This window comes from Protopterus annectens, chromosome 2.part0, assembly GCF_019279795.1.
Source record: "Protopterus annectens isolate FY-2018-M chromosome 2.part0, PAN1.0, whole genome shotgun sequence".
NCBI classification, from domain to species: Eukaryota; Metazoa; Chordata; order Ceratodontiformes; family Protopteridae; genus Protopterus; species Protopterus annectens.
The window spans coordinates 310,714,794-310,737,076 of record NC_056728.1 but is presented as its reverse complement, the minus strand read 5'-3'; the positions used below and the strand labels follow the sequence as shown (position 1 = coordinate 310,737,076).

Genomic DNA, 22,283 nt, shown 5'->3' with positions numbered 1-22,283 from the left:
AGGATCATAATGGAACTCATAAATAAAGACATACGGAACTTGCAGACTTTGGATCCAACCCAGTTTGGCTTTGTCAAAGGCAGATCATGCCTTTTAAACTTGGTTGACTTTTTCGAGACAGTCACCAAGGCCATTGATGAGGGAAAGGCAGTCCATACAGCCTACCTTGACCTGGCAAAGGCCTTCGACACAATACCCCACTCAGGTATCATCAAAAACTCATCAGCTTGAATGTAAACCCATACATCACAAGATGGGTTGCAAACTGGCTAAGTGACAGAACCCACAGGGTCAGAGTTGCTGGAGCCATGTCAGACTCCAAGCCTGTCACAAGTGGTGTCCCACAGGGCTCAGTCCTGGGTCCACTCTTGTTCGGCATCTACTTTTCTGAAGTACAAGCAAACACAGGAGGGTTATGGCTGACAAAGTTTGCAGATGACTGCAAACTGGGCGCCATAGTCGAAAACACATCTGACACAGATATCCTTCAGAAGGGCCTCACAGAAACGGATAACTGGTGCCAGAGCCATGGCCTAAAGTTAAATGCCAAGAAATGCATAGTCATACCCTTCGGGAAAAACAAGGTTACCCCTAGCTACCATATAGGTGGCAATCCACTGAGCACAGAAGAAGTCATCAGGGATCTGGGGACCCAGGTTGACAGTAGCCTTCGCTTGACACTCATGTTGCTAAAGTAGTTAGGAAAACCTTCTACATTGCCCACCTGATCATGAAGGGATTCACATCTAGATCAAGGGAGGTCATCGCCCCTGTACTCATCACTCATTAGACCTATGATTGAGTACAATGCCCCATTCGGAATGTATCTGACCAGACACCTGCAGCAGCTGGAAAGGCCCCAAAAGTTCCTCACCAAAAGGATAAAGGGTCTCAAAATATGTCTTATGCTGCCCGACTGAAAGAACTCCAGCTCTATTCAGTCTCATACCGCTTGCTCAGAGGTGACCTGTGCCTGACATAAGGCCATGTCAAACCCTGATTTGATGAATATGCTTCACCTCAAAAAATCTAGATCCCTCAGAACCACAAGGGCGAGAGACTTGAACCTTGACACGGTTATTAATAGAACATGCTGGAGGGACAGATTCATCACCCAGAGACTCCCTATGCTGTGGAACAAAATCCCGGTACATGTGAGGCAGAGCACCTCGCTGGCCTTGTTCAAGAGGAATCTTGACCAATGGATGGGGGATCACAGATATACCCCAGGGATTACTTCAGTGTCACTGCTTGACAGAGGCACAGCAAAATAATAGGCATAGTTTTATTCAAACTAAAGGGGTGGCGAAAGCCAAATAACTATGGGCTAGGCTTATAAATGCCCTTGGGCAGATAGCCTAGTATGAACCTATGAACCTATAAGTGAGGTCAACATTACAAAATATGGCTACTGTACCCATTATGATAAAAATTATCCCTGTGAGGTCCCTCCTCTGGGTCAGTAATCAAGGAGTCTCAATCCTCACCTCCGACACCGGAGAACATTCACTTTAAACAAAAATGTATACACAGCATTTTCAGACAACTCTGCACCATGCACAATCTCCCTTAAGAGCACACAGGAAGCACATTCCAAACATGGGGCTGGGTTTTCCTCTCCTGGCCTCAAATGTGACTTCCTTTCTCTCTGCAGAAATCAGTGCTCTGTGTCCCTGTTCCAAGTAGCCGACAAACACTTTTGAGATGCAATTTTCACACACCTGGGAAAGGCAGTCACAGATTTACAAGGTAGATTCACTGCCACCAGCCAGCTACTTTAAGGATCTTATCAGGGTACCCTATTACTCTTAGTAAAATTAATACTTATACAATTAGTAATGTTAACCAAGCAGCAAGACCTTCAAGAACATGAAGCCGCCAACAGAGCCACCAAATAAATGCAATTCTTTCAAAGGTTAAACTATTTTCTAAAAGACCAGCCACAATGAAAGGTGTAGATATATTTAATAAAATAAACATGAACAAAGAACATCTATTAATAAAGTTTCAATTCACAGGAAATATAAAAAACAGATGGAAAGATTCCGATACAGAAACAATACTTTTAGCTAACTTCACAATTTTCTTGACTGAAGAATTACATTCCTTGGTTACTAAAAGCAAGGCAAGATGATGTTAAGTGGCTTTTCTCGTCAGGTTCCCAAAAAGTGCAGAGTGTCACTATCACATCTCACTATCTAAAATGTCATCAGTGCTTGCTATAGAATGACATCACATCTGGTCACCTGATTGTGGTTCCTACACTCCCCCAACTAGAAGTTCAAGAATCTAGCACAGATGTGTCAACACACCTAGAGCTTTGCCAAGGCATCTGGAGACTTTAAAACAATTCCAATACTTATACCCTTCTTGTAGAGTATAACCAAGCTAGTCCCTGGTACCTCAGGGTAGCAATCAGTTCACCAAGGACAATAGCAGGATACCAGACCAGACACTGCATCTCTGGCTGCATTCAGGCCTGTGAAAATCTTTATGGCCTAAACCAAGTCATTTAATTTCAATCAGTTTTCTTAAGGTATACTGGGCTGAGCTTAACCCCTTTCCCTCCAGCATCCTCTGTTAACATACACTTCAGTTACAACAGTACTGTCTGATCTAAATAAATATTTTCTGTCTAGCAGGACCAGTTGATAAATTTTAAACAGCTTTACAAATACCTTTTACCACAACCATCTGTGCAAATCAGTCTGATAAAGAAATGACAATTCTTTACAAAATTTCAAACTCTGTTTTTTTGCAGTTTTATCAGTTCATCTGAATAGCTGCTTAAGGCTTCTTCCATTTTCCAGCCTTTTGTCATTTGAGCCAATATACTCCTTCAGTGTTTCATTTTCATCAGCTCAGAGCATCATTTGATATTTTTCCTCTAGATTACTGGAAGCCATGCCTTCCACCAAAGCAAGAGCTTGGATTGCTTTGTGCTGAACAGCTGCAGGATTATTCCCAGGTCTGTTCTTTCACCTTTTCTAGTCAATTTTCTTTCTGGCTGCTAAGTATCTTCTTTGCTGGCAGTTAGGCAGTGTACATACTAGCCAGTAAATGAACTTACCAAAACTGGCAGGATTACTGGCCCTTCTTTCAGTTTCCTTTTTCACACTAGGAGAGCTGGAATTTAAACTGTTTCAGTGTGCAGCAGTCTTGGAAGCATCTTTCAACTCTTACTGCCCACAACTTCTCCGGTTGATAAAAATATATCTGACCTGTATATGAAACTCAACACTTCCACTGCTTGTATCTTACTATCCATAAATATGAACTTCCAATTCCTCAGTTTTTATATTAACTTAGTTTTTTTTCGCACATATCCTTAGTAGCTACAACAGACGCCATTTTTAAATATTGTCCTAAATACTTAGGGTCACCATAACTTTTTGAGTTGGTATAATACATAGGCTATAGCCGTAAACTATCTTCATTAATTTTATACCATGAAAAGATTTGAAACTGTTTCCTTGCTTTTCCATACTGTTGCTCTACATTACATTAAGCAGAGATTTATTTTGAATTCTTGACTGGGAGATCAGAGGTATTCACAAAACGGAGCAAAGGCTTTGCTTTCGGTTATGTCTTACAAGGGTAAGCTCTATCCATTTGGATGCTAACAGAAGCTAGTTCTTTGAAATGGGAGATGCTTGGTCACAGGACAAGGGGAAAGGTGGAGGGATGGAAGGCAGTTTTCTGCACAGTCAGTACTGTCTCTTAGAAGGGAGAAGTCCCCCATCCTTCCTGCTAGTCACCTCTCCATGCCAGTCTTTTCAAAGGTCCTCTATTGGAAAGACTTGTCAGCCAGAGTTTCCTTTGGAATAACTCCTGTTTTTGTAGGGTAGTTTTCTAGTTGGGAACTATTGGATGAAAAAGCCCTTAGACTGTAGTCTCTCCCCCTCTTCTACTTTAACTTTGAGGAGACTGCTCTTTTTTTGTCCAATGAAATGTCCAACAGCCTCCTCTTATGAGGTAACAGCAGAGTTTTAAGCCTTGCATGTCTAATGAGAGCCTGTGGCTATGCTTCTGCTAGCACTTACTGTGTTGCAGCCACACTTAATGGAGTCTTTCCAATGCTGGGGAACACCTGGTTCTCAGCCCTCACTGCCTCAATCAGGAAGATCTTGTCATTCTCCATCACCTTTAAGGTATCACCCTGTACAATCCTGCAGTTAAAGTCACTGAATGTCAGTGTGACTAAGGTGTAAACAGTTTTGCTGTAGTTTGGACTTGTGGGTTATTTACCGTTACCTCTTGTTGAAATCAGCCACAAGACTTTCACACAAATTTACAGTTAATTGGCACTCTTCAGAGCCCCTGTGGTGGCTGTGAATGAGGCGCATGGGAAGCTAGTTCAAATGCCTCCTTGAAAGCCTGAAATACATCAGGGGAAAGCTAGTTGCCTATACTGTGCTCTACAAAAAGGAAGATGCAGATCTTTTGAGATTAAAGCACCTCCCTGTATTCTCTCAGGAAATGATAATCAAGTTGACCATCTACCCAGGTGATCCATCTGAACAGCCAGAGATTATGGCAACTTCTGTACTACAGCCTACTGGAGAGGAAAACAACGTCATATACACTAGATTCTACTCAGTTGTATCAGTGGAAACAATTCGCAATCTCTGATGGGCTACTCCAGCGGGTGAAAGTTGGGACTAATCTACTACAAGTGGCAAATGCTCTTCAGCAAATTTCCATAAATTACATTCAAAGACTGCAGCAGATACCCAATAGGGTACTGAAGCAAGGAAGCTTTACCTCTATTGAGGCAGTCATTCCTTTGGCGACTGAACTGCTAAAAGCAAAGTATATTTTCTGAACCACACTGATGGCAAAACCAAAAAATAAAAAAAAAAGTAAAGTCCATCCTGGATTCCTAGAAACCAGCATATGGTCTAAAAGGGTCAACACAGAGATCAGGCCTATACAATACATGTCTGCTTCACTCAGGTGGGGATACTGTTAGAAGGCTGCAAAAGAGCAGAAAATGCAATAAGTCTTCTGGCTTCATCTTTCCCAAGTTACCATCCATTTGAGGAGGCCTTGTTTAGGGACTGCTAGATAGTTTTCTTGTACTAGCACTGAATGCCCCTTTTGCTAATGCCATAAACTTGGTACTACAGAACTGCCCTCTATTCTAAGCCCAGCTGCGTTTTACTGAAAATGGTATCAAGGAGCTGTACTGACTCGAGCAATGTTGCAAATGTGGTTCTTTAGCAAAAATCCATCTTCCATGGGAACAACTGTAGGCTTAGCAATCAATCAATCAATTCAAAAGCCATGTCAGTACTTAATGAAAACTTTTGGCCATAATTTCAAATGTGTACACATACTGCGCTCTAAGTCATCTGAAAAGACAGGACGACAAACCAACTTATGACAGCTATTAATTTTAGCCAAGCATGCCCAAGGATAAAGGATGATATTCCAGCTCTGCTCTAGGAACAAAATTTCCAAATGTCATACCAGAAGGGTGGGCCAGGGTGGGGCATCCACCTGTGGTATTGTCCCATGAACAAGTACTCGCTCTAGCAGTGAGCCCTTAGAATAAAGAACATAAGAAACTGGATGTGAACTCATGCGCAGCTAAATTGGATGAGAAAGCCACAAGCTTTTGCCACAGATGAACCATCACAATCATGTTAAAAAAACACAATCACCACCTTTTGTAGGAATTGGGGATAAACAAAATGGGAGACATGCAGGAGTATCTCAATGCAGGAAATGCAGAAAGCATTCACTGCCCACAACTCTTTTCATGGGAATTTGGTACACAATTTCTTCAAATGTAATTTCTTTGATACAAACAGGTTTATCTCTGAAATTACTCTCAGGGGTTCTTAGGCCTTGAAAATCCAGCAAACATCTCTCCTTATATAAAGGCTCGACAAACATCCACTCTGTTTCTGAACCACAGAGTTTAGGTCTAAATAGATGTGCAGTTAGGAGATAAATGCCTAGCTGGAAAAACAGTCCAAGTGATTACTGCCAGCTCACACAGTAGCGCTACTTACTATATCAAATAAATCCGCTGGTGGTAGTCATGACCTTTAAGGTCAGAGGGCTAGACTACTTTCAATGCTTGTATAGGCAGACGTAAAGCTACTCTCTGGATTACTTTTTCCCATTTAAGTATTGCACTCCCATGCTTCAGGTTAGTACAGGAGCCCTCTCCATCCAGATCTGGGGAATCTGTGGTCAGGGTACACATACTTATGGGGAGTTACAAAGAGCAACCATGATTCTGCATCTGCAGGGATGACTGGCCGAAGACTAATGGATGATCAGTGGTTACATTTTTGTCCCAAAGATACCAGCACTATTCCCATAGGTTTGTGAGAAGTATAACTGGGTAGAATTATGGCCTCTGACCAGACCTGCCTTTGAGAGAAGACCATGCCTGGAATCCAGGGAGGGTTTTCTCCAATGCAAAATTTTGGCCAAGGAAAAAATAATAATGGTATGGATAGATGCAAGAGTATCATGGGGGAAAGCTAACATCCTACTAGGAAAGGTTTCTGTCCAGTGATCAGGGGGAATGGTGTTAAGCAATGGAAGTCGGGCTGACTGAAGGACTCCACAGCAGAAGACCTAGTAGTCAGTACTACTGCGCAATGAACCATAAATTGGTAGCTGCATGTGGAAATGGCCACAGCTACCATTAGGACACAGGTAGACATACAGCCTAGGCCTTTAAAAACATTTAGACTGCAATGCATCTATTTTGGGATCAATCAAAAGGCCTCATTTCGGAGTAGAAACAACTTGTATAAAGTGGCGTTAAGGATGACCCAAGAACATGGTCAAGCTTCATTTCATCAGATTCAAATACAACCTTAAACTGACAATGGACTACTACTGCAGACACAGGTAGACAAATTCTTCTGATCTAGATGTGGAAAAACACCATGAAATATCTGAAAAATAGTACAGGTGCACAAGAAAAAAATAGCAAGAAGGGATAATGTGCATTCCTGCCCCAAATCCCAGAAATTGGTTTGCAGTCCAGAGGACTGGAATACACAGAAGCATCCTTTCAAGGATTCAGGATGTCCAAAAATGTACTTGATACAAGCAATAGATGGGCCAAGAACATGAGCACTGCAAATTTGGATCTCTTGAAACAGCAGGAAAGGCCTAGTATAAACCTCCAAGGACCATCCTTAACGCTATGAAGAATAAAATGGGAACTTTCTCTTGCTCCTCTACTAAAAACTCTATGGTAAGCGAGACCAAAATATTCTCCATCACAAGTCTGCATGGAAGGAAACTTTTATTCCATCATATTTTGCTGCTTTGCACCTGCCTCTACCACCCTGTCTGTACCGATCCTACAAAGATTTTCTATAGAAAGATCACTACTTGGTAAGCTAGTTTCTACTGTACCTCAGAACCCATGCATGAAAGAGGTTCGACAGACAATGCTGCTTCCCCATATCTCATTTTCTGGGAAGTTTAAGCTGACATTACGAAAACTGCTCCAATGCCAAACCCTAAGCTAAATGCCTGAAGATGCTAGTCTAGGTTCCCTTACCAAACCAAACTCACTCAGAACAGAGAAACTAACTCACTGAACTTTAAAAAGCCCTAGGTGTTTAGCAGTTTACTGCTCTAATAAGCCAGTAAAAGAATTTAAGCTCTTTCCAAAACAATCCACTGGAGCCAGTTTAGCTAAGAACCCACTACTGATCATTTCCTGGGTTTTAAAAAGTATTTACACAAATCCTGTATGCTGTAAAACCCATCCCGTTTCACAGGTGTGAACAGGTAGAGCCACTTCTAAGGCTGCATTCCCAACACTTGGAATATAGACTGAACAGGCACCTTAATTTTTAAATTACTGACTGGTGAGCTAGTCAGTTAAACCCTTTTTGGCCAACTTGTATTGGAAAGAGATACATACCCCACCTGAAGTGTTGCCACAAATTTAATGCTCCCTCAATGTCCGCTTGCTTAAAGGGATACCAAGACAGCATCAACTATACCACAACCTAAAGTTACACAGAACATATAGGGCTTACTCATTCAAATCCAAGAAGGAATGTGTCTTGTGCTCAAAAAAAAAAAAAAAAAAAAAAAAAGAAATTCCCCCAAGAAGGTGACTGAGCTGCTTGAGATCTTCTGTACTATGTGAGCACACATTTGCCAGAAAGCATTGTATACAGGGTATAGACGAGGAATGATGGTGTCAAAGTAGGGAAGCCCTGCCTTTCATCACTCTTTGGAGCCCTGGGGATGAAGAATCTAAGAGGGAAAGCAACTGCTCAAACACCAGGATAAACTGTGGTTTCTGGAGCCTTTCAGAAAAGGGCAAATTATTAAGTATCCTGTTGATAGCAAACTGAAAAAGCTTTTGTGATGAGTTAAGATGTGCTGACAATGAGCATCTGCTGCGGGAGCCTGGAAAATGACTGCAGAGCTTAGATACTTCTAAGCAAACTCAGCAGGAAGCAAGTCTCAATCTAAGGAAACCAAGACTCAGGCCTCGGGGAGACTGATGAGGCATGAATACAGCTTCATACTCACTTCATACTCGTTACTTTGCCAACTGTTTTTTTTTTTTTTTCAATATCTAGTACTTCGGCAGAGTTGCACTGTTATTTCCAAGGACTTCAGAGATGGCTGTATACTTAACAGGTTGGTTAAAGCTCTTCTCATGCGAAAACTGCACCTGTAGAAAAGCATCACTAAAGTCAACTGGAAACAATTCTACACTGCCTGGACACCAGGAATGAAATCTGAGGAAACAGAAAATCAACCAAAAAAACACAAACTGGGGAGAATATAGCAGCTGCTCTGTAAAAAGTCTCAGCTTTGGTACAGGAGATGGCTTACAGTAATTTAGAAGAAATAAATGCACTCAAATGTTTAAAATAAATGAAACCTTTAAGGAATATATACATACAATCAAGTAGACTGGAAAACATGTTTAACTAGATATTCAGAAGAGCTGATAAAACTGCAAAACCAAAGGCTAGAATACAGAAGCTTGCTGAGCATTGAGGCTTCAAGAGTTGTTTTAACAAACAGTACCATTAGTAGACTGAACACAGAGAAAAACCTAATATTGTCTGCTGTACCAATGAAACTAGAAGGAACAGACATTTTATGAAAGTACAAATAAGCAGCTGGATTGGGGTTCCATTACAGGTTTTGTTAATTGAGAAGGGCACACTATGTATACTCAAAACCACAGCATGAGAAAACAGCCAATACCTAAAAAATGTAATCATATCAACAGGAAGTATTAAATGGAGACATTTTGTACTCCAGGCAGAGAAGCACATTTATCCCAGCAATTCAGGAATGTCAAGAGGCAGGGAAGACTTCCAAGCTTCAGAATAATTCTTCTTGAAGGATTAGACTATTCTGGATGCAGTTCAGGGTAAGAAGGAAATTAGGTTTAACAAACAAGGAATGGAGCCAACCAGAGGACTGCTTCACATTCTGACAAAGCACATTGGAGACACTGCCAATAAAACCTTCACCATTCTCCAAAGGAAATTTCCTCAACATAAAAAAGCTAGTGTCCCTACTTGCAATAAGCCACTTGAACTGGAAAGACTGATGTTGAGATGGAGATTACCTGTAAAACTACTAGCAACATTGTGAAATTGGTGAATAAACGGGAAACTAAAGCATCGACCCCATTAGACATGTGAAATGTGGCTTTGCAAGAAGTGACTGATGGGTGAGCTGTAAAAGTTCACTAAGGTTTACAAGGGTTTTGTAGCACTAACAAATTCTGTTAGTAACGTGTAACACGTAACTATCTAAACTATATGTTTTATTGAAAAGCAGTTTTTGTATAGGGTTCAGTCAGGGGTATTAAGTGTTTAGTATTTGCTAAAGATAAAAGTAATTTCGTAGTGGAACATATCTAAGCTTTACACTAAATGTAAGAAAGCTGAAAAGTTAGTTAATAAATATGATCCACTGCTGCTGAATGGGAGGTGTAAAGTGCTTTCACCTTACTGTGTAAGGAATTGAAATAACTTCCCAGTTTTACAGTGTGGATATGTTGTCCTTTGTTTAAAAACTATATAGCTTAAACTAAGTTTGAAAAATGAGAACTATTAAAAGCATGGAAAATGTTTATTTGCAAAGTCATTAACTTTTCCATTTAGCAAATATCAGTAGAGAAAAAGTATGAGTGCGCAAGTAATTAACCAGATGTTTGACCAGTGTGTTCAGGGTGCAATTTACAAAGATTCATTCATGTATATGCAAAGTTACTAGCTTTTTTTCTCATAACCAACTGGTTTTACTTTGAGACAAGCTGTCTGCAGGTGCAAGCAATCAAGCGTGAGCCCTTGGAAATTACTATGCTGAAAGAAATGCATGACATAGTTAAATAATTAACATTTAAAGTTAGATCTCCCAGTAGTTCAGTGAAAAGTAAAATTATGAAACTGTGGGAAGTGAATAAAATGTACAAGAAATTGCTGCCCTAGCAGCCTTAGTACTTTAATACATTTAAAGTAACAGTGCACAAGTTTGAGTAACTGCACAAAGATAGCCAGTGCACTTTTTCATACAGATAAATGTACAACAAATGGCAACATTAACCTTTAGCAGTTTCCTTCCCAGAAGTCAATCGATGTAAGTGGAAACACATGTGGTAACGTGCTTTAGTATCTGTGGATGCAGTAACCGAATTAGGGCAATTGCTCCTATTTGATGGGAGCGTTTCATTTTTTGATACCTTGCAACAAATGCACACAACTTGTGTACATTAAGCAGGATGTACAAGATTCTGAAATTAGTATTTTTACTGAAGCAAACTGTCAATGTGACAAGTTCAAATGAAAAACTGTACAAGTGATCATCTCAAACTGTACATGTAAATCAAAAGTTGGAAACAAGCTCCAAAGAATGGTCACAATAAATGGGAGTAATTTCTACTCCAATCTTGGAATGTAAATGGCCTTACAGGTTTAGGCAAGTACTGAACAAAGAAAGGTAGGGTGAACATAACAATGTTACAGGAAATGTTTTAACCACTACCCCTTAAATGCACCCTATGCCAAGTACAAATCAAAAACCTGTAAATATCAGCTAGAAAGTACCATTAGAGAAAACTGATAAATACCTCCTCCATGTTCACCATGCTTAACTTGATCTCTACTGCATTAAACAGTAAAGAAACATTAAAAAATTACTATAAAGATCAAATAGTTATAAGAAATCATTTAATGACAGCAGCAAATATAACAAAGGGAAAAGAAACTGTTCCACATTCATTACAGTATCATAGGGAGAGTGGTGGCCAACTTATGACCCTCTGGCCTCTTGCCATCTAGGTTTTTGCTGCATATTCTCAATATGTAACTCTTAAAAGGATTTATTTAGCAATAAGGAATGGAATGCAGTTTTCTATGTTAAAGAATGCAAAAAGTATAGTGCATAGCAAAATCATGTTGACTAGGGGACTTGTATGCAGTGTTAACCAGTACAACCAATACTTGCAAAGCCAATACACCATTTACAAGTTTTCAGCTCATTGATAACTATGTGGTTTGCATTTCCTCTACCTCAGACTGTGCTTTCAAGCATACTTAATTGATCCCCTGAATGCTGCCAATGTACTTGTCTGCTGTTTAATGACCATAAATTCCATTTTCTAATTTTCAAATGTTCAGATCTGTTTAATGACCATAAATTCCATTTTCTAATTTTCAAATGTTCAGATCCTGTTCATTCTGCGACCTCTACTTAAGACATTTATCAGAATTGTTGCTAGAAATATCAGTTCTCCTCCTTTCGGCTTCTACTACTTAAATGAGATGGTCTTCAATTATTCCACCACTACCAATCACAATAAACTGATTTCTTTAACATTTCTTCTCTAAAAGCCACTTCTATTTTGAAATGGTTATTATTTGGAAAAAAAGTAAGGGCAAGGCTAAGGTGATCAAGTGTGCAGCCCTCTCACTAGAATAAGGGATGCAAAGTACCCCACTGGCAAGGAAATGGTGGATGCCTTTGGATTACAATCATGGCTACAAAACTGAGAGACTTGTTGAAAATGCATGATGAAAAGTTACATCAATTTACTGCGCAATTATTTTTCCATAAGCTTAGTAACAGATGCTGAACTAATCAGCATGAAGTGGAAGAATTCTGAAACTATGTAAATTTATAAGTTTACATTTCACACAGAATGCCCTTCATCCCACCACAAGTAAATAAACCACTGGCTCAGTTCTACACGTTGTTTCCAAACACACTACCCAAATTAAACTATTGCTATTTTTTCTACAAGTCAGGCTTTCAGCAAAGAAACAGCAATGTTAATATTACCTTATGACAACCCCAGCAATGGGGTGATCAAGTGTTACAGCTGCACCTCCTGAATTGTTCTCATACCTCTGGGCTTCTGTGACATCTCTGGCGGTGATCCAACCTCCAGTCAACATGTTTTAGTACCCACTTTCAAAGCAATTTTTTAATTCTGATAATTAGTTGTGGAACTTCACTTTTACAAACTAGCAAAATAAAGTACCTGATGGTGAAAACTGTGCTCTTCCCTGGTAAAAACACGCGCTGCCCGGACTGCTGCTCGTTCTCTTGATGCCTCCTCCACTTCCTCCTCTTCTGCTTCTTCCTCAGATAGGTTAGTTTTAAAAACAGTAGACCTTTGTGCAACTTCCTGAAACAAGAAATGCAGTTTCAACTAAAGTCTGGCACAAAAAAAAATGCAAAACAAAAATCAAATCTGTGAAATGAATGAAAGCAAACAGAGCTATACAAAAAAGTAAAGGCATTTAATTTCACAAACTAATTTAGTTTACATGTAGCTGCCACCCCCTAGCTCGATCCTGTACTTTTCATCAGCTAGCAAAGCTTAGTTTCAGCACAACTTTCCTTTAAAAAACACCATTCCAAATTGCACAGGACACTCGTGCCCATATGTGCAAGCAAAATTAATACTGTTGTTGCAGCAGAAAAAAGATAACTGTCCTTTTGATTTAGGAGGAACACACAAATCCAGATTTTGACTTTTCCACAAATAGGATTCAGCAAACTACTGCTAAAATCCCAAGTTCAGGGAAAGCACCCATTGAAACGCATGCCATAACAGACAAATATGCAAGTGCGCATCGCCACTTCACTCACTAGTAGCAACATCCTGGAAATAAAGAAATTTGCCACCTATACAATCAAGTATTTGTTGGATTTGGTCAAATTAAACAGCCAAAGATGGCTGATGGGAAGATATCCTGAACCATAAGATTACTCGTAAGGCTGTTATGGGGTCCCGATGGAGAGATGAAAAGTCAGCAAAGTAAAGGAGAGTAATAATGCTGAAACTGAATTCATCCTCAAGTCTCGGGTGAGTACCTTCGCAAAGAGAACCCTGTTTTTCACAATCTCACCAAGGTGACACTGACATAGATTTATACAGCATACATCATGGACAGAAGTAAATCAAAAAAGATATCTGGGTGCACAAGACCCAGGATAAAAAAGTGCCCAATCCTGGTAGATGCACTGGTGCCAGGACTGGGAAAAAATGTGTAGAATCCTCAAAATACAGAAACATTCCTACTATGGGGCCAGGCCAGGCCAGGCTCGGGGAGGATGGCCCCCCTGCTGTAGAAGAAAAGCAGCAGTCCATAAAGATGGAGTGAACTATTAAGAAATTGTGTATTATGCAAAAAGCCCAGAATTTCCAGGCACAAGATATACAAAACAATTAGGAGAAATTAGAGGAAAGAAAAATACTTCCGCAAGAAAAACTATCAAAAGCTTCAAATAAAAATGTGCATTCATTAATACAACATATTTTTGAAAAACAGTATATAAAGACATTTTGATCTGTTTGGAAAAAGCAGCATCTGAGGAAGTGAGAAAATAAACAAAAGAGATATTTGAAAAAAATAAAGAAATATGGACATGGGGAAGAGATCTGATATGGTGCAATATTTATGCAAAGGAGAAAGCCAAGTTAAATATAGAGAAGGCAGTCTCAAAGATATTCAGAGAGAACTACAGGCAAAGGCATCCAGATATGGAAAATTTCACAATAAAAAGATTAAGAGCACAAAGATGATTAGTAAAGCAGAAGTTACATAAATAGAAGTTTAAGTTATGGAGTGCCTGCGAAGTTAAGGATTTAATGTAGAAGGTCTAAAACATCACAGCATGATGGAGTGAGTCCCCAGAATAAGGAAAAGCAAGATCAGGAGACGTGTGAAGAAATATGGACGGGGGAAAGGAAGAGATTTAATATGGTGTTAATATTTATGCAAAGGAGAAAGCAAAACGAACCAATACAAAAAGAGCAGCACCGAAGATATTTGAAGAAAAATACAGGGAAAGTAATCGGGATATGGAAAACTTTACAATACAAAACATAAGGCGACCAAGAGAAAAAGTAGAAAAATTAGTAATGGAGAAGTCAAAGAAATAGAAATTAAGTTTATGGAACAGCTGCAAACAGTGTAGTAAATCAAATACAGAAAGCACCACAACAGGATAGAGCAATGGATATCCAAATTAAGGGGAAACCAGTGGAACAGGAAGCAACTAGTCAGGTGCCATATCAAGCTATTTTGGAGCCTTCCACAGGAAACCAGTACAAACATTCATTTGAAGCTAGACAGCAAGGAAAGGAACAGGAAACTGTGGAAACTCTGATGCAGTCAATGTTGAGGAGTGATAGGCCAGTGAGTTCCCATATGACAGAACAGATGAAATTGGAGAATGTGCCACAGGAAGATGCTACAGAACTTTCTATAGAATGCCTGCAGGAAACTGAAAACAAGGGGTGTGCCCTCAGTATGGAAGAAAAGGAGTTGAGAAGAGTTGCTTGATTTAATAGACAAACAGATGTATCAAGCTCAATGAGAAAAACAGAATGCAGAAGGTTAATAAAACCCCAAAAGTAAGAAGCCTGATAAAACAAATGATCACAGTAATTAGGACTGTCCATAAGAGACCCATGTGATATAACAGAAGTAAACAGAATATATTACTGTGCTGCTAAATTAACTGATAAAGTTCTACCACAGAAACACAGGGTAGTGAGGGAAAAGGAGGGGGGGGGGATGAAAGTGAATACCATCATGGAAATATTGAATAGAGAAAACTATAAAGCAGGTAAGAAGTGACATTTTGTTAGATTATAGACGAGGGAATAGAGCAACAAAAATACTAAAAGATAGAGGTGATAAAAGCAATGCGCAGTATTAGAACAGACCAGGATCTACTGTGCACTACTGGAGATCAAACTAAAAATTTCAAAACAGTTGGAAAGACTTAGAAGATACGAAGAAAAATACAAGGAAAAGCACAAAATAAGCAATTGATTGAGGCCCCAACAATGTTTTATAGAGAATTGTGAAATAAGGTAAAAGGAATTGAAAGAATGCCAAAAATAGAGGAAGTAGATACATTTTGGAGAAGTATCTATGAAGATCAAGTGGAACAAAGATGCTAAATGGATAGAAGTAAAAGAAAGAAGTTTAAAGGTACAGAATATGAAATGGGATGAAATAACAGCCAGAGAGATTGAAACAAAGTTGAGAAAAGCCTCTAAAGTACAGTTTTGCACCTACTATAAATGTAGATGACTACTTCAGTCATTACACTTGGGTTATCCGGCTGTCAGGCGGTTCCCCAGTCGGCCTGAGTTCCAAAGTCTTGGTCTGGTGTCTGTTGCTGTCACCTCCTCTCTGAAGTCAGTGCGGCAGAGGTATACAAGATGCAGCAGACAATTTTCTTCAGATTTTCTTGCCCCAGATGTCAGGTGCCCCCAAATAGGTAGGCAATTCAAATTGCTAATAAAACATACATAATAAAAGCAAACTTTCAGCTACCAGCAAATACTCCCCATAGGTAGTAAAGGGTAGAAGACATAAGTACGTACCAGCAAGTAAGAGGGGAAGGAGGTAGGGTAACCTGGACTGCAGCAGTGAACACACTCGAACATCTACATTTATGGTAGGTACAAAACTGTACTATGTTCATCGTGTTACACTGCTGCAGTCATTACACTTGGGTAGAATCCCAAAGCTGAGGTTGGGTGGCTGGTTCTATAAAGCATTAGGGGTGGCTATAAGGCCCTGCAGTACTGCAGTGGCGAAGCCAGCACTGGATTTAGAGTATAGAGGCAGATGGTATTGCTTGGTGAAGGTATGCACAGAACTCAAAGTTGCTGCTTCCAAAATATCCTTGGTAGGTACTCCTCTGAGATAGGCAGTTGAAGTGGCTATTGCCCTAGTGGAGTGAGGTCTAATGCTGCTAGGTACAGGTTTCCCATGGTGTGTATAGCAGAAACGTATACAATGTCATATCCATTTTGAAATAGTCCATTTTGAAATGGCTTTTCCCAGTGTTCCTGCAGCATATGCTACTAATTGCTCAGATTTCCTGAAAGCTTTGGTTTTGTCCAAGTAGAACTGCCTGTGAATGTCCAAGGAATGCAGTAGTCTCTCCCCTTTATTCTGTGGTTTTGGATAAAAAGTTGGCAAGTGAATAGTTTGGTTTAGAGCCACACTTGATACCACTTTTGGCATCAACGTAGGGTTAGTTCTTAAAGACGCCCTGTCCTGGTGGAAAATGAGGAAAGGTTCCACTGCCATTAGTGCCTGTAATTCTGAAACTCTTTGTGCTGATGTTATTGCCAGGAGTAGAGCAGTTTTCCAAGGGATATATTTTAATTCTGCTGTGTTAGCTGGCTCAAAAGGAGGTAAAGTCAATTTTTCCAAAACAAAGTTGAGGTCCCAAGTTGAAGTAGGTGCTCTACGGGGTGGTCTTGTTTTTAGCCCCTCTGAGGTACTGTCTTAGCAAAGGATTAGAGAAAATTACTGGATCAGTGTTGCAATGAGCAGAGATGGCAGAGGCGTGGATCTTTATGGATGAGAAGGAGGGTCTTTTGTCCAGCATCTCAGTTAAATATTGTAGTATCTGAGGAACATTTGGAACATGATGGTCACGGCTGTGTGCGTGGTTCCAGGCACAGAATCTCTTCCATTTATACGAATAGGCTTTCCTGGTACTAGGCCTTCTGGCCTCCAGAATGACATCCATAACAGCTTTGGAGAGCAGCATTGCCTGCTTGACTAAGGAATCTTCCATGCAGCTAGGTTTAAGGTCTTTAGCTGGCTGTGTAGTATCTGACTGTTGTGCTGAGTCAGCAGATGTGGGATTTGAGGCAGTGGTCCTTGTGCTAAGTTCTTTAAAATTGGGTACCAGTGCTGGTGTGGCCAGTCTGGTGCAATCAGGATCATCTTTGGCTCTTTTTGCCTGGCTTTTATGAGTACCTTGGGCAGGAGAGGTAGTGGTGGGAAAGCGTATACTTGTAGGTTTTTCCAGCTGAATGAGAGGGCATAAATTTTACATGCTTGTGGATGGTAACTCCTTGTGCAGAATTTCTGTAGCTGGAAGTTCATTGGGGATGCAAACAGATCTATGTCTGGGCTCCACTATTTCTGTGTTATCATTCTGAATTATCTGTGGATTCAATTCCCCATTCGTGGGGATACATGATGTTTCTGCTTAAGTCGTCTGCCAGTGTGTTTTTCTATCCTGGCAAGAATTGTGCTTGCAGATGAACTTGATAGTTGCTCTGTTCCACAAGGTCATGGCTTGCCTGCAGAGGGGGTAGGAATGAGTGTCCCCTTGCTTGTTTATGTACCACATAACTGTAGTGTTGTCCGTCTTTAATAACAGTTGTCCTGGATGCAGCAGGTCCTTGAAAGCTATAAGTGCATTTTGTACAGCTAGCATCTCTTTCTTGATTGATGTGAAGATGCCTTTGTTCTGCGGGCCACTTGCCCTGAATGCAGTTGCCTGCCATGTGTGCTCCCCAGGCATAATCCGATGAATCTGTTGTCAGTGTTTGCCTGGCTGTGGGTTGAGTAAAAGGCTGTCCCTTGTTGAGGTGACAAGCTTGAGCCCACCATTGAAACTCCTGTTGAAGGCAAGGAATTAGTGGTATAACTGTTTCCAAACTTTGAAAGGTGTTGAGACCATACATTCTTTAGGTACCATTGTAGTTTCCTCATATGCAGTCTGGCATGTGGAATTAGTAGTATGCAAGAAGCCATGTAACCCAAGGCCTGCAGAATTTTTCTTGCAGGGAGTTAAGTCTTTGTTGCCATCAATTGAAAGTATTGAGTCAGTTGTCCTTGCTTGTCTGGCGTGAGATGAGCCATCTGGGCCATTGTGTTCAAGCTGGCACCCAGGAATATTATCTCTTGTGAGGGCACTAGTTTTGATTTCTTTTCATTTACTGTGTACCCCAGGCAACTTAACTTTTCTACAAATGCCAGATGCTTTAGAAGAATGTCCTTGCTCTCTGCTTGAATCAGGCAGTCGTCCAGGTACGGATAAATTTGAATTCCTTTCCATCTGCAAAATGCAATTACTGGTGCCATGCACTTTGTGAAGACCCTGGGCGCAGTAGATAAGCCAAAGGGCAGTGCAGAGAATTGATAATGCATTGAACCAGCTATGAATCTGAAGTTTCTTCTGCAGTTTTGTCTGATAGGGACATGCAGGTATGCCTCCTTGAGGTCCAATGTCACGAGCCTAGCTTTCTTGCCCAGCATGGGAAAAAGCTGTAGTGTCAACATTTTGAATTTCGGAACATCCAGGTAAGTGTTGAGAAGAAAGTCCAGAATGGGCCTCCTGGCTTTGTCCTTCCGGGGAACTAGAAAGAGAGTCTTGAGTAAAATCCTTGTCCTTGTTCCTGTGGTGGTACCTTTTGAATAGCTCTCATATCCATGAGTGCTGTAATTTGTTTTTGAGCCTCTGACCATTGATTTGGTGGCAGATTTGGCATTCCTTTTAACCTTGGCAGACTGTGAAAGTGGAACCTGTAACCTTGAGATACAATGTTGAGAACCCATTTGTCTTTGGCGATCATATGCCAGTTGTGATAAAAAAGTGCCAGTTTTCCTCCCAAGGGGGCTGCCAAGAGAGTTGTTTGGCAGCTGTAGCGGGAAGTCATTGGGGTTGCTTTTTATATGGTTGGGGCCCGTCTTCCCCATCTTTCTGGCCTGATGCAACCCATTGTCGAGGCCTGTAAGGACCTTGTGGTTGACCTCTACCTCTTGGATGTCTGTAACTGCCCCTTTGAGGTCTAACTGGAAAGGACCAATTCTTTGTTGGCCAATTTCTGCTAAATCGAGGAGGCTGAACCTGTAAGAAATCCTTCACAGTTTGTATAGATTTTGCCTTATCCTCCATTTTCTTTAATACCTCTTCTGCCTTAACTCCAAATAACACGTCCTGCTGCAAAGGTGCATCCAATAATTTTGCTTTAACATGATCTGGTAACGTATGTTCTTTTAACTAAGCATGTCCTCTAATGACAGAGCCTGTAACGGCTGCTCTACAGGCCACCTCTAAAGAGTCAAAACCACATTGCAAAGTATGTTTTCCCACCTGTTCAGTTGCATGCAATAGATCCTGCATTTCTTTAAAAGTAGGAGGATCTGAATCTGGAAGCATTTTTTGTTTCAACTGAGACAGTAGAAATTGCTGACATTTTAACATGTGAAACTGGCAATTTAAGGCTCTCATTGCTAAAGTTGCAGACGTATATACTTTCTTTCCCCATCTGTTTAATGCTCTGGAATTTCTGTCAGAGGGAACTGGATTCTTGGCTGAGGCCTTAACCCCTTTGGGTCCCTGGGAAATAGTTTCAGGGTCAGCAAGAGGGCTTTTGTACAGAAATTTGTGGGAGTCAGGGACTCTGTAGTACCTGTCAGGCTTAACTGGGGCTTGAGGTAAGGAGTCTGTGTTGAGGTAATAAAAGGAAGTCTCGGAACCTTTTCTTGGATTCTGAGTAATCCTGGCCTTCCCAATGAAAATGCTCCCTCATGGTATGCAAGGTTTCCCCAAAGGAGTAGTCCTCAGGCAGAGAGGCTGATGGAATTGACTCCACAGCATCAGAATCCTCATAAGGGGTAAAGAATATCCTAGGTCTGAGGATGAATCTGAAGAGATGGACACCTGGTCAGATGAGTCATAGTCTGCATTCTGTCTAGGCCTTTTATCAGGAGGGGGATGGGACCCCCTGATCAGAGTGATTAGGTCTTTGGCCATTTTGAGCATTTGTTTCTTAGGCATGGAGGCCTGTGCTGGAGAATGTTGTATTTGTTTCTTAGATTTTAAAGCTGGTTTAGACTTAGCAGAGGGTTTAATGCTTAACTGAGTAGGTCTGAAGACACCCTCTGAAGCTGCGGGCAGTTCAGCTACTCAGGATCCCTCTGAAGGGTTAGTTTTGGTAGGCTGAATAACTTGTGCATCTGAAGGCCCAGCCATCTCCACATGGGAGTCAGAAGCGGCCTGTGGTTCTACAGAAGTAGTCAGGAGCTGTGAAGGCGCCTCGCTGAAAACCAGAGAACCGGCGACTGGCCTAGAAGAGGCTTTGTCAGTTTTGGGCCTCAGATGCCTAATCCTTGTCTTTGTGCTTTTTATGTATTCCGGTCGGAAGTTCTGACGGCATGGTATAATTGAATTTTCTACCAAAATGTCGGGCAAAATCAAACCGATGTTTAATAGTGCGTTTGTTAAACCTAGCACAAAACAGACAACCAGTGACGTCGTGGTCTGGCCCTAGGCATGGGATACAATAAGAATGGAAATCCTTATGAGGTATTTGCTTCCCACAAGAAATACAGTTATTAACTTTTACTGACATCGGTCTGAGGCAAGAAAAAGTTTCCCCAACGGGGCACTTAGCTTTGTAGAAGACTTCGGTTCTGGATTCGGAAAGAATCTCAGGAGACAGCCGACAGTCACTTGCGAATTGCTTTTGCTTCGGGCACCGCGCGGCAAGAAAGACTGAAGAAAATAGCATTGGCTGCATCTTATATACCCCTGCCGCACTGACGTCAGGGAGGAGGCGACAGCATCTAACGCCGGACCAAGACTTTGGAACACAGGCCAACTGGGGAACCACCTGACGGCAGGATAACCCAAGTGTAATGACTGCAGCAGTGTAACACAATGAACATCTGGAAAACCCCAAGCCCAGATGCAGTACCTAACTTTTGGCTTAAAGCATCAACTTCTTTGCATGAGGATTTAGCCATGAGTAAGAACTATTTGCATACCCCGAACACACACCACACTGGTTAACAGGAAAAATGATGCTCTTAAGAGGGAGCCTGCAAGCTACCCTGAAAATTATAGACCAATAACTTGTCTTCCAACAACATATAAACTATACACGGGAACTGACGCCGACAAAGTTTGTAGTCAATTAGAAGAAAACTCAATTATGGCAGTAGAACAAAAGGGCAATAAAAGAATGTCATATGGAACAAAGGATAATTTGTTAAAGTTATAGTGGAGAACTGTAAGAAGGGGAAGAGAATCCAAGTAGGGCATGGATTAACTACAAAAAAAGCATTTGACTGTACCCCACATTCATGGATAAGAGTGCTTAAAATGTATAAAATACACCCTACACTGACATTACAGTAACCATGAAACAGTGGCAGGCCACTTTGCAATTAAGCCATGATAAAGGACAAATCATCATCCCAGGGATAAAAATTCAAATGGGGTTATTCCAGTGAGGCTGTCACCATTGCTATTCTGCCTTGCCATTAATTCATTAAGCTGTTTACTTAACAGCTTAGGCCATAGCTACAATTTGGCTCCTAGAAAAAGTCTAATGACTTACTTTCTCTGTTGATGATTTAAAACTGTATAGCTCATCAGATGAGGAACTGAAAGCACAGCTGCAGCTAGTCAAAACTTTTTCAGGTGATACTGGAATGTCATTTGGTCTTGATAAATGTGCAAAAGCAACCTTTAAAAAAGGAAAACTGCAGCACCAAGAAAACATCACTTTGGGACAAGAGTGTGATAAAAGACTTGAGCAAGAGGGAGTGTATAAATACCTGGGAATTGAAGGATCAGCAATAAAACATGAACAAATGTGAATAAAACTCCGTAAGGAGCACTTAAAGACTTAAATTACTCCTGAAAACAGCACTGACTTCTAGGAACAAGGTCCAAGCTATAAATCAATTTGCTCTTTCAGTCTTTACTTATACTTTTGGAGTGATTGGTCCCAAAAAGTGTTCGATAGACTTAATATTAGAACAAGGATGCTTAACGCTTACAAAGTGATTTATAAAAATCAGGTGTATACCAAGAATATATATTCCCAGTTCTAAAGGAGGGATGGGCCTCCTTGAAATTGATTACATGTATAGATCTGCAATCGTGGGACTCCACACATACTGACCTCACAAGATTCAAATGTAGTGAAAGTTTTGAAACATGAGGAGAATAAATCTAGGACT

At 40.7% G+C, this 22,283-nt stretch overlaps 1 protein-coding gene across 1 annotated transcript in view; it reads right to left on the bottom strand.

Annotated features, from left to right (window-relative positions):
• LMNB1 (lamin B1) overlaps positions 1–22,283 on the bottom strand; it is a 701,755-nt gene that overhangs the window by 30,679 nt on the left and 648,793 nt on the right. Inside the window, exon 10 of the mRNA XM_044060786.1 lies at positions 12,512–12,658. Within this exon, the coding sequence (XP_043916721.1) occupies positions 12,512–12,658 (147 nt within the window). The remainder of the gene's footprint in view (positions 1–12,511; positions 12,659–22,283) is intronic.